Source organism: Dasypus novemcinctus, chromosome 1 (genome assembly GCF_030445035.2).
Source record: "Dasypus novemcinctus isolate mDasNov1 chromosome 1, mDasNov1.1.hap2, whole genome shotgun sequence".
Classification (NCBI taxonomy): domain Eukaryota; kingdom Metazoa; phylum Chordata; class Mammalia; order Cingulata; family Dasypodidae; genus Dasypus; species Dasypus novemcinctus.
Window position 1 is genome coordinate 5,959,735 of NC_080673.1, and position 16,959 is coordinate 5,976,693.

Sequence of the window (16,959 nt, forward strand, 5' to 3'; positions counted from 1 at the left end):
CCAGAGGTCGGATTTAAAACCAGGAGGTGTGGTGGAGAAGCCTATACTCTTTTTCTCTGCTGTACCTTTTCTATAGTATAGGAAGGTGTGATGAACAGCTAGAACGTGGAGAGCCTTGTAAACCATTTCAAGGCATGTGACTAGAATGAAGGGCAAGGAGAGGCCACTGAAAGGAGGTCAGAGAGGGTAATGATATATCAAATTTGTATGTGAAGAATGAATTAACAGAGAGCCGAAAGCCCAGATAAAAGGTGGCTGATACAATCCAGGTGACAGGATTCAAGAGAGATTTTGGAGTTAGAATTGACAGGATTTGATGACTGACTAGAAGTGGGAGGTGAAAAAATGGGAGGAGTCAGGCATAGTGCCCAGACAATGAAGCCAATGATGATGGAATTTCCTGATGTAGAAAACCCTGAATAAGAGGTAAAATCAGAAAGAAAGATGACGTGGTAGAGTTTATTTTCCAAATATGGCTCCGACATACATCCTTGCTATTTTCCCAGTCAAGAGAGGCAGTTTAATTCCCTTTCCATGAATCTGAGTGGACCTTAGTGACTTTCCTGACCAATACTATGTGATGGAAATGACATTCTGGAAGGTCCAATCTTAGGTCATAAGACGACTTTCAAATTAGCCGTCAGTCTCTTGGAAGGCACGCTGTTGGGACACTCCCCCATCAGAACCAGGTGCTATCATCTGAGATGCCAAGCCACTCAGAGGTTTGGGTGCTGCAGGAGAGCGCCACCCCCAAGCTCCCAGCTGAGAGTTGACATCAACTGCTAGCCACGTGTGCGAACTATCTTGGACTTTTATCTCACTGGAGCCTTCAGACAACCCCAGCTGACATTTGATGGCAAATGCATGAAAGACTCCAAGCCAGAATGCAAGAAATGCTCTCTCCATCCACAGAACCATGAGATATGACAAAATGTTGTGGTTTTAAGTCATTGAGTTTTGGTGCAGCTGGTTAAACAGTAATAGATAATCAAAACCGTTGATGGATTCAGTACTAGACATGTGGAGTTTGAGATATTTTGAAGACATGCAAATGGAGATGTTCCAAAGATACTTGATTAGATTTTTAATTTTTTAATTTATTTTTCTGATTTGAGTTATTTGATTTGAGAGATTTCTAATTGCCAGTAACCACATTCAAAGATTTGAAAAATCATACATAATTATACAGGATTCCCATACACCACCTCACCACCAACACGGTGCGGAACATTTGTTACAAATGATGATAGAACAATTTTATTATTAACTATAAAGTCCATTAATTAATTTAGGGTTCACTATTTGTGTAGTGTAGGTCCATGGATTAAATTTTTTTTTATTGTTACCATAAATACAACCTAACATTTCCCCTTTAATCATATTAAGATACATATATTTTCGGGGAAGCAGATGTGGCTTAAGCAATTGGGTGCCCACCTCCCACACGGGAGATCCTGGGTTTGGTTCCCAGTGCCTCCTAAAAAGATGAGCAGATGCAATGAGTTGATGCAGCCAGTAGCAATGAGCTGACACAACAAGTAGGGAGTGGGCAGTTGGGCACCTGTCTCTCATGTGGGAAGTCCAGGGTTCAGTTCCCAGTGCTTCCTAAAAGAGATTAGCAGACAACAAGTAGACACAGCGAGCAGATAAGGAATGGAAATAGCAAGCAGACAGATGAGGGAGCCATCTCAGGGTGGGGGAAAATTAAAAGGTAAGTATATTTCAGTGCTGTCAACTGCATTCAGAATGTGGTGTTTCCAAAACCACTATCCATTGCCAAAAGATTTCCATTATTCCAAATAGGAACCATGTACATTTCAAGCCTTAATTTTACATTCCCTGCCCCATCCTATATCCTGGAAACCTATATTCTAGAGGCTGACTCTATTGAGTTTGCTTTTTCTAATGTTTCAAACCAGTGAGATCATACAATATTTGTCCTTTTGTGTCTGGCTTATTCCACTCAACATGATGTCTTCAAGGTTCATCCATGTTGTTGCATGTATCAGGACTTCATCCCTTTTTACAACTGATTAATATCCTGCTGTATGTATATGCCACATTTTATTTATCCATTTATGAGTTGACGGACACTTGGGTTGCTTCAGTCTATTGACAATTGTGAAAAAGGCTGCCAAACTGTCTCCTACAATGGCTGCACCATTTTACATTGGCATTGGCAATGAAAGAGTGTTCCTAATTCTCTGCATCCTCTCCAATGCTTGTAATTTTCTGTGCGTGTTTTTAATAGCAGCTGTCCTAATGGGTGGAAATGGTATCTCATTGTGGTTTTGATTTGCATTTCCCTGATGGAGAATGATGCTGGGCATCTTTTCTTATGCTTTCTGGCCATTTCTATGAAGAAATGTCTATTCAAGTCTTCTGCTCATTTTTAATGGGTTCTTTTTTGTTATTAAGTTGAGGGTTTCTTTATATATTCTGGATATTAAACTTTTATCAGATATGTGGTTTCCAAATATTTTCTTCCATGGTGTAGATTGTTGTTTTACTTTGATGATAAATCCTTTTGAGGCACAAAAGGTTTTAACTTTAATGAGGTTCCATTTATCTAGTTTTTCTTTGGTTGCTTGTGATTTGGGTGTAAAGAAACCCCTGCCTAACACAAGGTTCTAAAGATATGTCCCTGTTTTTTCTTCTAGGAGTCTCACAGTTCTAGCTCTTGTATTTAGGTGTATGATCTATATTGAGATTTTTTTTTATATGGTGTTAGGAGGGATGCTCCTTTATTTTTGGCAAATGGAGATCCACTTTTCCCAGCACAAGTTACTGAAGACTGTTTTTCCCAACTGAGTAGTCATTGCCCCAGAAAAAAATCAGTTGGCCATAAAGGTGAAGGTTGATTTCTGAGTTCTCAATTTGATTCCATTGGTCTATGTATGTCTGTCCTTGTGCCAGTAACATGCTGTTTTGATTACCGTGTCTTTGTAAAAGACTTTAAGGTTGGGAAGTATGAGTCCCCCAACTTTACTCTTCTTTTTCAAAATGGCTTTAGCTATTCGGGGCCCTTTACCCTTCCATATGAATTTGGTGATTGGCTTCTCCATTTCTGCAAAGAATGTTGTTGAACTGTTGATTGGGATTGCCTTGAATCTATAAATTATTTGGGTAGGACGGATATCTTAACAATATTTAGTTTTCCAATCCATGAAATTGGAATGTCCTTCCATTTATTTAAGTCTTCTTTGATTTCTTTTACAATGTTTTGTAGCTTTCTATATACAATTCTTTTCCATTCTTGATATTTGATTTTTTAGTTGCTATGGTGAATGGAATGTTTTCTTGATTCCTTCTTATGATTGTTCATTGCTTGTGTATAGAAACACTACTGATTTTTCAGTGTTGACCTTGTACCCCACCACTTTGCTGAATTTATTTAATGGCTCTAGGGGCTATGCTGTAGATTTCTCAGGATTTTCTGTGCATGGAATCATATCACCTGCAAATAGGGCAAGTTTTTCTTTTTTCTTTTCAATTTTCTTTCTTTTTCTTGCCTACTTGCTGTCACAAGAACTTCCAGAACAATGTTGAATAACAGGAGTAACAGTGGACATACTTGACTCGTTCCTGATGTTAGAGGGAAAGCTTTCAGTCTTTCTCCATTAAGTAGGATGTTGGCTGGGGGCTACTCATATCTGTCCTTTATCTTATTGAGGAAGTTTTCTTCTATTCCTTATGTTCTAAGTGTTTTTACCAAGAAGGGATGCTGGATTTCATCAATTGCCTTTTCCGCATCTTTGAGGTGATCGTATGGTTTTGTTCCTTCATTCTGTTAATGTGCTCTATTACACTAATTGTTTTCCTTACATTTAATCAACCTTGCATACCAAGGATAAATACTGCTTGATCATGGTGTATAACTGTTTTAATATGCTGCTGGATTCAGTTAACTTATTTTGTTGAGGACATGTGCATCTATATTCATAAGAGATATGGGCCTGAAATTTTATCTTATGACATCTTTATCTGGCTTTGGTATGAGGATGATGTATGCCTCCTAGAATGAAGTAGGAGAGTTCCCCCTCTTCAATATTTTGGAAGAGTTTGAACAGTATCAGAGTTAAATCTTCTTAAATGTGAAGCCATCTGGTCCTGGGCCTTTCTTTGTTGTGAGGTTTTTATTATTGATTCAATCACTTCACTATGAATTGGTTTGTAGAGATCTTCTACGTCTTTTTGAGTCAGTGCAGGTGTTGGCGTTTTTCTAAGAATTTGTTAATTGCATCTAGGTTATCTAATTTATTGGCACACAGTTTTTCATTCTGTCCTCTAATAATCTTTTTTTTATTTCATTGTGGTCATTAGTAACATTCCCCTTTTCTCTTTTTCATTGTTTTTTCCTCTCTTTTTTCTGTCAGTTGCTTCTAAGGTTTGCCATATTTATTTTTCTTTTCAAAGAACCAGCTTTTTAGAATTTTGTTGATTCTATTTTTTTTTCTATTTCATTTATCTCTGCCCTAATCTTTGTTATTTCCTTTGTTCTGCTCATTGTGGGTTAAGTTTGCTCTTCTTGTTCTAGTTCTTCCAGTTTTGAGGTTATATCTCTGATTTGAAGTCTTTTTTCATGTAAGCATTTAAAGTTGTAAAGTTCCCTCTCAACCCTGTTTTACTGCATCCTGTAAGTTTTGGTATGTCGTATTTTCATTTTATTCACCTCAAGATATTTCCTACTTTTGCCTGTGATCTCCTCTTTCACATACTGGCTATTTAAGATTATGTTTTTAATTTCCACGTATTTATGAATTTTTCATTTCCCCCTCTGTTAGTGATTTCTAGCTTCATTCCCTTGTGGTTGCAGAACATACATTGTCTGATTTCAGTGTTTTTAATTTATTGAGACCTGTTTTGTAACCTAACATATGGTCTATCTTGCAGAATGATCCACGTGCACTCAAGAAGAATGTGTATTTTTTTGTTTTTTTGAGTAAAGTATTCTATGTATGTCTGTTAGGTCAAGGCTTGTACTTCCTTATTGATCGCTAACAAGATATTCTATCCATTATTGAGAGTGGTACATTAAAGTCTCCTACTATTAATGTAGAACTGCCAGTTTCTCCCTTCAAATCTGTTAGTATTTGCTTCATATATTTGGGGCTCTGCTGTTAGGTGAATACATATTTAACACTGCTACATCATCCTGTTGAATTGTCCCATATATCAGTATATAATGAGCCTCTTTGTCCTTTGTCACTGTTTTGACTTAAGTCTATTTTATCTGATAATAGTAGAGCCTCCTCAATTATCTTTTGGTTACTACTTGCATGGCATGTATTTTTTTCATCCTTTTATCTCCAGCTTCTTGTACCTTAGAACTTAAGGTGAGTCTCTTGCATGTAGCATATAGTTGGGTCACGCTTTTTTTTAATCCATTCTTCGAATCTCTGCCGACTGGAGAGAGTAATCCATTCACATTTAAAGTTACTACTGACAAATATAGGACTTTTTTTTTGCCATTTTGCTATAAGCCTTTGCCAGTCTTACACCTATTTTGTCCTTCACTACTGCTAATGCCTTCTTTTATATTACTTGATTTTTGGAGTTGTACCATACTGAGTGCCTTCTCATGTATATCTGGATATACTTTTTATCTATTTCCTTGGTGGTTAATATGGGGTTAAGAGTTAACATACTAAATGTATAATAATCATATTTAGTTTGATACCATCCTAACTTCAATAGCATGCACATATTCTTCTATATCATCCTATACCCCCATGTTTTTTTTTTGTTATATCTTTTTTGTACTTATATCTTTGTACATTATATGTCCAAAAACATAGATTTATCATTACTTTTTTGTGTGTGTGGATACTTTTTTAAATTGTATTTTTTTGAAGATGCACAGACCACAAAAAATGTTACATTAAAAAACATAAGCGTGGACTTACTGATATTCTACTATGGAACTATTGTGATTAGTAACAGAAGAAATTGGCCACGGTAGCTGCTGATGGTAGGGAGAGGGAAGAAGAGATATGACATGGGGGCACTTTCAGGACTTGGAGTTGTCCTGGGTGGTGCTGCAGGGACAGATGCTGGACATCGTATGTCCTGCCACGGCCCACTGGGTGGACAGGGAGAGAGTGTAAACTACAATGTAAACCACTATCCATGTGGTGCGGCAGTGCTCCAAAATGTATTCACCAAATGCAATGAACGTGTCACGATGATGAAAGAGGTTGTTGATGTGGGAAGAGTGGGGTGAGGTGGGTGGGGGATACTTGGGGACCTCATATTTTTTTAATGTAATATTAGAAAAAAAATGAAGTAAAAAAAAAATCTAAGATTTATTTCTTGCACTTTATTTATATACCCCTCTCCTTATTGTTTGTACTTGCCGTCTGCTCTCAGATCACGACAGCATCATGGGCCATCAGCTCTCCTCGTGGGTCAACTTGTCTTCAGGAGGCCCAAGGTTTGGGCTCCTGTCTACCCATATGGTAGACAGAAGCCCAATCACTTGAGCCACATCTGCTTCCCTTAGATTTTGTGTTGTTTTTGTATGGAGCTAAGGAGAGAGATCTAGACTAGACTCATTGATTAGGAAGATTTCAGTATATAGAATGTAACTGAGGAAGTGGACATGGCTCAACTGATAAAGAGTGTCCACCTACCATATGGAGGGTCCAGGGTTCGATCCCCAGGGCCTCCTGACCTTTGTGGTGAGCTGGCCCATGCGCAGAGCTGCCGTGCACAAGGAGTGTCGTGCCATGCAGGGGCACCCCCGTGTAGGGGTGCCCCATGTGCAAGGAGTGCGTCCCGCAAGGAGAGCCACCCCATGTGAAAAAAAGTGCAGCCCACTCAGGACTGGTGCTGCACACATGGAGAGCTGATGTAGCAAGATGACACAACAAAAAGAGACACAGATTCCTGGTGCCACCAAGAATGCAAGCAGACACAGAAGAACACACAGTGAATGGACACAGGGAGCAGACAATGGGGGCGGGGGGAAGGGGAGAGAAATAAATAAAATAAATCTTAAAAAATAAAATAAAATAAAAAAAAATAAAAGGAAAAAAAAAAAAGAACGTAATTGAAGCCAGTAGAATGGATGAGAAAACGTAAGAGTGCTTATATTATGAAGAGTTGTGTACTGAGAAATAACAATGTTTAGGGATCAGGTAGAGGAAAACGAGTCAACTAAGCAAACTGAGAAGGAGCTGCTAGAAAGGCAGGAAGAGACAAGGACAATGTGGTATCACAGAAGCCAAAGGAAAAAACATTCTGATTAGGAGGGAGAGGTTAACTGTGTTAAATGATACACAAGAAGTCAAATCTGATAAAGACTTATGAGTATTCACTGACTGTATTGCCATAGCAATTGGTAACTTTGGAAGACGTCCATTCCAATTAGTGATTATTGTAGAGGATGGTCATGAGGAAGGAGTAATGCAGAAGCCAGGTTTGTAGCAGAAGTAAGTGAAAGGTAAAGACATGAATAAACTGAAATACATACCTTGTTTAAGAAGGCTGACTTTTTTGGTTATGGAGGATGCACAGTCATCTGCTGAGGGAACTGAGGGGCTGGGATTTTAAGGTTATGGGAGGATTTGAAATAATCATTGAGTTGTACGGCAGAGAGTTTGCAAAGGAAATATAGTAAGGTTACCAGACTGTTGAAGTTGGTCACTCAAGAGATAGGGATTTTAATTCCTTCTTATACACATGAGGAAATTGAGACTAAAAGAGGGGATGGGGAAGCGAATTTGGCTCAATGGATAGAGCGTCTGCCTATCACATGTGAAGTCCAGGGTTCAAACTCAGGGCCTCCTGACCTGTGTGGTGAGCTGGCCCACACGCAGTGCTGATGCATGCAAAGAGTGCCATTCCATGCAGGGGTGTCCCATGTAGGGGAGCCCCATGTGCAAGGAGTGTGCCCCGCCAGAAGAGCCGCCCCATGCGAAAAAACACAGCCTGCCCAGGAATGGGGCCGCACACATGGAGAGCTGATGCAGCAAGATGATGCAACAAAAAGGGACACAGATTCCCAGTGCCACTGACAAGAATCCAAGTGGACACAGAAGAACACACAGCAAACGGACACAGAGAACAGACACAGAGGGGGGTGGGGAAAGGGGAGAGAAATAAATAAATAAATCTTTAAAAAAAGACAAACAAAAAAAAAAACAAGGGTACGTAACTTTCTCAAGGTTACAAAGTAAATAAATGAAATAGTGAGGTTTGAATATAGGCCTGTGTGATTCTCTCCAGTATATTAAACTAAATGAATTCCTCGATCCAGGGAAATAATTTTACTTTCTGGAAAGAGACTGGTAATTGAGGAAAAACTTCACTCTTACCTTTTCATGCACTGTGTCAATTTCTATCAGTTTTGCCTGAGACCCCATACTTTTGACTCATCTGATCTCTAAAGGTTTTAGCCAAAGACATCAGGGTATATACTGAAAACTCTTTTATGTACAAAATACAATTTAGAAGCTTCGGCTCAGTATTAAAGGCATGCAGGGAGTTTACTGAACAGTTAGCACTGTGACTGCTCTCTATATTTATAAAATAATAAAATAGGACTTCATAAAAAAAAGTATTGCATTTAGAATCTATGAAGTAATTTTCTCATTATGTTTAGCACAGCTAATTCTCATAGTGAGCTTTATCCAGAATTCTAAGGCTTTCCCAAGGATTGTACTTTCCTAGAGTTTCTAAAGAGATACGTGATCTGCTTCTCTGAATACCTTGTAATACTGAAGTAGTGGGGGACGTACATGGATGTTACAGGTTCCTCATTAGGATGTTCTTGCAAATACAATCTCCTGCACCCAAGGTATGTATATGTTTAAGAGATACATTCTAAGAACCTTAACTTGGAAAACCAGAAATAAGAATTCCTTACAATTTAGGTTTTTGGGGGCTATTCAAGAAAAGAAGATGAGAAATGATATTTAGGTCACTCTTTGACCAAGGTCTAGGCCCAGAGATTGCCTTCCTTCCATAACAGGAAATTTCTACAAATCTACTAATCCAGTTGGCAAGCTGAAGAATCAGCTCTTCCTTACTGTGCTCTGACTCACTCTGGGGTATCTGCAATCTATTCCTCATGTTGGACGACTCATTCCAAAGCTAAAAAAAAAGTATTTATGTGTATATGCTGTTGATCTATGCATTAAATATACATCTGAGTAGAATAAATAAAAATACAGTAGATCAGAGGAAACAAAGAGGAAGAAGATATAGGGAAATGCTTAAAGGCATAACATATGTCCATTGGGTGACAGAAAAAGGTATCCTGATCTGGTTGTTTTGATATAAAGAACTATGATATGACAGTTTGCAAAAAGTTAGAGGAAGTCAAATGCCAAGACTCAGAAATGCATAAAATATATGTATAGTATTGTATAATATCACCTATGACCAAATACTTAACCCAAATTTTATAAGAAGGTATTGTAAATACCCCATAAAAGAAAAAGAAAAAAATTCAGACTTCTTTTCTGGTATAAAGGGAGGGTCAAAAATTTTATGAAGATTTTCTAGATTGCAGGAGCACCAGATCCCTAACCCCCGCAATATGGAAGGGATAACTGTATTTACATTTTCTGCGGGGTTATACTGGAAAGGAAATAGAGCATTTTTAATCCACTTAAATTCCATTTTTAATTCGTGTTAATTTGAAAATCTCTGTTAGCACAAAGTGTAAACTTTTAAGGGTCTAGAGAAAGGAAAAGCAGAGGAAAGCTCAATAAATTATAATCCTTTCATGTGTTCTGTATTTAAAAGCTTTTACAACAAAATTATAAGAGTATTCCAACTCCACATAATAGTTAAATAAAAAGAAAACCTTAATATACCCAAGATACAATAAGAGATGTTACACTGATTAAAATCTGTTCACAGACTAAAAATCAATGCATACTTACAGGAGGGAAAGGTGGGAAAGGCTAGCCATCAAATCAGAAGGCAGAATATCATATTATCCCTATAGTAAAATGTGAATTTTCAACATTTCAAGGAAATTAATACAAAGCACTCATGAAAAGATATCTGTAATTTCAAAATCTTTTCCCTCTCCCATATAAAACTGGTGTAAACAAGGGTAAAAATAAATTTATGGAAAAAGGATGTTAAAAGAAAAACACATGACAAATAATTCTTGCTCTTACCATTATCGCCAGAAGGTAATGATACAGTGTTTGTTGGCATGGTCTCAGAATTCACTTTTCCATTCTCAAATGTGTCATTTTCAGTCTGCTGTAACTGCCAGTTGAGGCCAAATAGATGCATTGCTAGGGTTAAAGAACACAGGTTGTTTAAGGGTCTGCTGCTTATAGCCACAAGAGCAAATGGCAAACATGTTTATAACAAGAGTCATATGTAAAGCTAAGATTTCGGTGTTCTGAAATATCAAGGATAATTGTACAAAAAAATGATGAAACAAACAGTTCTATGAGCAAATAGAATTTTCATAGCAATACAGCCCAATCAGTCCAATACGGCAGCACTATAATAATGATTTGCTTTTACTCAGTTAATTGGTACCAGAAAATCCGCAGGAATGAATTATTTGCTCTATTTTATCTGAGTTCAACTCTTTATCATCACTTAATGAAGTGGTAAACTCTCTATAGCAGCATCTGCCAAACTTACTTGAACACAGGGTACTTGCAAATATGTAATAGTCTGGGGCAACACCTATAGGTTTTCAAAAGACATGATGCTATAAATTTGAATTAAGGTAAAAAGCAAAAACTGAACTTACAGATGAATTCATTGGTATATGAAATGCCCAGAATTTGATTCAGATGTATAATATAAAATAAAATGTGAATACTCTAAATTTAAGACCAGCAGTCTTAGAATTTATGGCATACAATTCAGTAACGCACAGATCAAACAACATGAATATATGCCAAGTAACTTCACGTGAAGTTTCTATTAGAGTTTAACAATTTTATAAATAACTTGTTATAATTTTATAAATAACATTTATAATTTTGTAAATGTGTTTACTAATTGTATTTAAAATATTTAGAAAATATAACACTAGAAGACCTTATACTGTAATTAACAAATTTATATATAACTTTAGAGTGCTTAGAATTTTTCTTAAATTATTTCAAATATTTAAGAGAATGTATCACTGTCATATTAACCATGAACACTTACTAAACATTTATTTGTGTTCAAATAATACAGGAATTAATCCTCAAGAAAGTTGAAAATTCAGAGACCCATCAAGTGATAGTCCTATTACCATATCATGAAAGACCTTTTTGGACATTTTGTTGGATATTATATTTTTTACTATGTAAGTTGGAATTTACTAGAGAGGTGTGTAAAGACATAGAGAAGTGTTTATAAAGCATTATTAGATACTGCAAGCAACTGCAAGCAAGAGAGTCCCATCTATCAGCTGTATGGGATCAGAGTCCCCTCTCAATTAGAGGTGGAGTGGACATCACCATCCGAGAATTCTCAGGATTGGGGAATAAACTATGGACTAGAGTGGACTTGCTGGTATTCTACTATAGACTTACTGTGATTCTAGCAGTGGAAGAAATCACAACATTATTGTGGAGGCAGTGGCCACTGGAGGCTCTGAGGGCAGGGAGAGGGAAAAACAGGTATAACACAGATATTTTTAGGACTTGGGAATCGTCCTGAATGACACTGCAACGACAGATAAAGGCCATTATGTATCTTCCCATAACCTACAGAATTATGTGGGAGAGAGTGTAAATTACAATGTAAACTAAAACCTATGCTCAGTGGCAATGCCCCAAAATGCATTTATCAATTGTGGTGAATGCACCACACTAATGAGAGATGTTGTTTATTTGGGAAAATGTGGGGAGTGGGGGCCGTGGGGCATATGGAGATCCCTATAACATTTATGTAATCTATGTATCTTTAAAAAAAAAAAGAAAGCATTATTAGAAGCAGTGTGATAACTACCACTACCAAAAAGCCCAATGTTCAATATATGTGGTAGCAAAAGTAAATTGTTAGGTACTGTTTAAAAAGCAGCAGTCAGGATGAAGGTTGATTCTGTTTCAATCCTTAGCCTAGGATTTAATCTTAAGCAAATATGTAATAGTGTTAAACATGAGGTTTACTTTTAAAATGGGGCTGTTAAAACTACCTTATTTAATGGATGTGAAGATTCGACACTATGTATATGAAACTTAGCTCACACATAGCAGGGCTGATCTTACTATTTAGGTATTTCATTGATTTATTTTAAACTCCAGATAATTAAACTACTTACGAGTCACCTGAACAGAGCATGGCACCTCTCAGTAGGTAGTCTCTTCTATCTGTAATGCTCCTCACTCACTGGAGAATACCTAATTATCATTCAGAGCAAGGTATCAACTTGGGGAACCCTTCCCTGACAAGGGTTACTTCACCCATTTACCTGGAACAGCATCTGACTGATACCTAGTAGGTTTCAGTAAGTATCTGTCAAATAAATGAGTGTAAATTAAGACTATTTCTATTTTCTGAGGTTTTAAAATATAAGAAAACATTGTTGTAGATAAAAATATACTAACTTAAAGGAAAAGTTAACAAATATATAAATAGGTAGGAATGGAGTGTCATTACTAATCATTAATGAACCACTGCCTTAATATTGTGCTATGTGAAAGGTAGTTGAGTGAAAGTTCCCTAATACTACTGGTAATTGATAGAAAATTTCTAAAAAATAATAATTTGGGGGCGTTCTCTTAGCACAGTTCTACATTCTTTTGTTAATACTACTGGGATATCAGTGGCAAGCTAGAGTAAGAGTGATACCAAACATAGCTAGCTGGCTGTTATCTACCACGTATATTTGTAGCAAATATATATACTCACTCTCTGCTTAAATTATAGTTTGTCAGCAATTCCTTTTAAATTCGGATATTCATGGATTAAGATATAGGCTGTAGAATTCTTGAATTTACAAGTTGTCATCTTATAAAGAGGTATAACTTCATGTGTCATGTTGTATTAAATTAAATTACATAGTGTTTGAAAGGCAAACTGTCAGGAGCTTTCTAAACATTTTATCCCTTCACACATCTTTCAGGGTTTCAGATACTTCCGCAATTTCGGAACAAGATAATGGGAGCTAGTTGTGCATATAGAAAAAGATTTAGATACTTGACAAACTTTGGCAGGGCAACAATAAATATTCCAATAGGGTCAAAGTTTTCATACAAAATAACTGAAATCATTTATGTGAGCTTTTAACATGAAAGGTCTTCTTGAATGAAATATTTGCTCATATTATTGGTTTTAATAGACTACAGAGTAGAGATAATCCTGGAAGAGTGCACTGATGTCAAATTTTAAAAAGTAATGTAGTGTTTGTGTTTGGAAAGCTGTTTTATTTTCGCCAGATGGGCAACAGCTTTAGTACGTATTTTTTATTACATAAAATTTCAATAAAACTGGATTCTGTTCCACCTACAATGTCTAAGACAAGAATCATACCCAATAATATTATATCGTTTTAATACTGCTTTGAAAAAATAGAGGAAGTGAGAGAGCGAGAGAATGGTAGCAAATTCACAAAAGTCAAGAATGTTACAGAAATTACTGAGTACTTATTTGCATTTAACAGTGCCTAAGATTTGGTTTTGAAAGTTCAGGCATTTCAAGGTTTTGAGGCCGTTCCCAGCAGGATTCAAGGATTGCTCTCAAGTGCTGCCAGCCATTTTCTGCTTTTCTACCTTTTGCATTGCCAAAATCCTGTTTACTATGTATGATGATACTAGAGTTTGTTTTATAAAACAAAACAAGGTGGTTGGGAACCCTATGTGTATGGGTTAACCTCCTGGCTTTTGTGTCAAAAGTCACAGTGAAGTGAGAAGTCGAAGCTTCAATACTTCATTTCCAATTTTCTGAATTAAATAATCCTGCAGGAAGGGTGCTATGCCTGCAAATCCTTGAAAAGAAATGGTGAAGTTATGTTGGACAGAAACAGCATTTGTAACTGGAGATAGGAGAACTGATTTCTAACCACAAGCTTCAAGCATGGAATCATTAATTACTATTTGAAGTTGTGAAGAAAACCTTCCCTTCTGGCTATGACCCGACGGGTATGTTCTTTAATCTTGCTGCACCTCAATTTGATTAGCTGACAGAAGGCGCTATCAGCATCTGCACACCACAGGGCTGCTAGGAAGATCATGGATATGAAGTACCGCGGAATGTTCAGAAGATGTTCGTTTTCTCTCTTGCCCCCTTTGTACCAAAAGATGTTATACTACCTAATTAGGAGCTTAATTTCCCTCTTTTCATGTGTGGTATAAAATCAGAGAGCAAGAAAGGCAAGGAGTATATGAGCTGAAAGGAATATTAGTAAGTACCTAGTATGACCTCTTTATTTTACAGATAAGAGCTAAGGCAGAGAAAGACTGTAAGGATGATGGTAATATTAATAACGACCATTTAATTGAAGTCCTAATTTTCTTAGGGTCAAAGGTCATAGTTAATGCAGGGGCAGTTTGAGACCAGAATCTAGGTTGCCTGCCTTCCACATGAATACCTCCATACAAGTACAATTCATATCCAAACTGTTATCCAAGGCAGAGTGGCATTTGTAGATGATAGCAATAACATTATCTCTTCAGTGCATTTTTCAAATTAAAAATTCCTTGGCATCTTTTATCTCCTAAAATGTAGTATGTGGCAGGGATCACTACACAGTTTTATGGGAATGAAAGGTCAGCACAAAGAAGGTCAGGGACTTTCCCAATGTCTTTAAAAAGTATGTGAAGGTAATGCATGATACCAGATCTCCTGGCCCTATTCAAGAGTCCTTTCCCTACATTATACTGCTTCCCTACTTATCTAATTTGTTCTGAATTAAAACTAAGCATTCATGTTAAAGAAATTTTGAAGGTTTGATGCAAATTACTTTTTTTTTTTACAATTTTTTTTACAAATGTAATCAGAACTTGTTTGCTAAAAGCGGCTTCTAAGTACAAGAGGTTTACCAACTATAAATGGTTGTATTTTGAAAGGTCATTTGTAAGTTGGTTGGTTGAAATTAGAATGTATTTTCTCATATTAAAAATCTTAGAAATGGTGCTTAACTCTCCAGTTGGTCTACAAATGCCTTTCTAATTATCCAATAGAAACATGTATACACATATACATCAAAAGATGTGAACAAAAATATTTATAGAAGAACTATTTTAATAGCCTCAAAATGGAGGCAACTAACAGTAGAATGGATAAAAAAATCATGGTATAGTCATATGATGGGATTCTATAATAGACTATAAATGAATGGACCACTGAGAAATATAACAACATGATTGAACCTCACAAAGGCAATATTGGGCAAAAGAATGCAAATGCAAAAAAGTGAATATTATATAAGTGCATGTGTATAAAGTTCAAAACAGGTAAAACCAATTCACAGGAATAAGTCACCACAGTGATTACCTTTATGGAGAAGGGGCAGGACTGGGGGAGTATTCTATTTTTCTTTCTGGAGATGGTTCAACTGGTGTGTTCACACTTATGATCTCTGTACTTTTCTAAATGCATATTATAATTAAATAAAAAGTTCATTTTAAAAAGTCCACCTAATATATGGCATAGCCAAAGAATATTTGGATTTACCCTCCTCAGACCCTCTCTGCAAGGTTTCCCTTCCCATAAACTTGTAGGTTAGACAATTATGACAAGCCTAATTTACATCCCTGTGAGATAACTAGAATCATACAGAGAGTAAAAATGCAGGATGGAAGAATGGTGAATGACTCCATCAGGTGGCAGGAAAACTGAGGAGGGAGGAAGGGCTTCCTGTGGTGCAAACTGAGACGTTAGGGAAGCACCATGACTAAACAAATCATCGACTGTTTTAATGGCAGTCAGTCCAGGCCCTCTCACAGTGATTTGCAGCTTACAAACATTGACTTGTCACCCCACAGAAAATCCCTGTGTTTGTCACAGATCGAGCAACAATTTTACCGCTAGTACCGAGTGATCAGCATTGAGCTGTGACTGCACAATGAAGGTTCTGTGTCTGGCCCTTCTACTTCAGCATGTTTATCAGTGATTTTGGTGAAGATATAAAAAAGCAATGTCAACATTGTGCACAGACTACACGGAACTTTGAGGGAGGTCATAAATGAATGCTGGGTTACAGAGCCAGGATTTTAATACAGTCTCTTATTTCTTATTTCCCTCAAACTATTACCTTCACTGCCATATATCTCAAAAGAAGAATCTACAATGTTGTTCCTGCTACTCCTTATTTTTCTCATACTTTCACTTCTGTTTCTGATTACGGCACTAAAACTGTTCTCTGTAGCTATGAGGGATCTCTTGAATTGCCACACTGAGTAGCCTCTTATCAATATTCATGCTCTCTACTATATATCAATAGTATTTGGCGTAATTAACCATGCTTCCTTAATATTTCTTTTTCACAACTCTCCCAGGTCTCTTCTTATCTCTCTGCTTCTCATCTGTCTTCACTGAATGGGTCATAAGGGCACTTCACCAGTATTCCAGTTCTCCTGGACATCTAGTAGGATTACTCTTCCTATACTCTTGAAGACCTGTGACTATGCATTGGACAATGAAATGTGGGGAGAAGTCATGAGTGTTTCCTTCTGGGAGGATGCTTTAAGAGTCAACATGTAGTTTGCTGCACTCCTCATGCCTGCTGCAGTGAGCATGGAAACGTGTACTGAGTGTTTATGTTAGTCTTGGTCCTTGAGTGACAGAACCCCCTTGCCATCCCACATTGAGCATGTAGTTTAAGTAAAACAAACGTGTTAAACCACCGTAGTAGGTAGCCTCTAAGACGGTCTAAATAATCACCACCTCCTAATACTCATGCTCTTGTGAAATTGCCTCACCCTGAGTGTAGTCTGGACTTAAGTGACTTTTTCTAATGAGAAGAATATAGCAGAAGCAATGGAATGCCATCTCTGAGGTTAAGTTTTTGACTGTGACTTCCATCTTGGTTGCTCTACC

General features: G+C 37.0%; 1 protein-coding gene across 13 annotated transcripts in view; it reads right to left on the reverse strand.

The window, feature by feature from the left end:
* TENM3 (teneurin transmembrane protein 3) overlaps window positions 1–16,959 on the reverse strand; it is a 682,045-nt gene that overhangs the window by 157,284 nt on the left and 507,802 nt on the right. For all 13 annotated transcript variants that reach the window (XM_071213974.1, XM_058305014.2, XM_058304951.2 and 10 more), the window contains one exon: window positions 10,137–10,259. In XM_071213974.1, coding sequence (XP_071070075.1) covers window positions 10,137–10,259 — 123 coding nt within the window. The remainder of the gene's footprint in view (window positions 1–10,136; window positions 10,260–16,959) is intronic.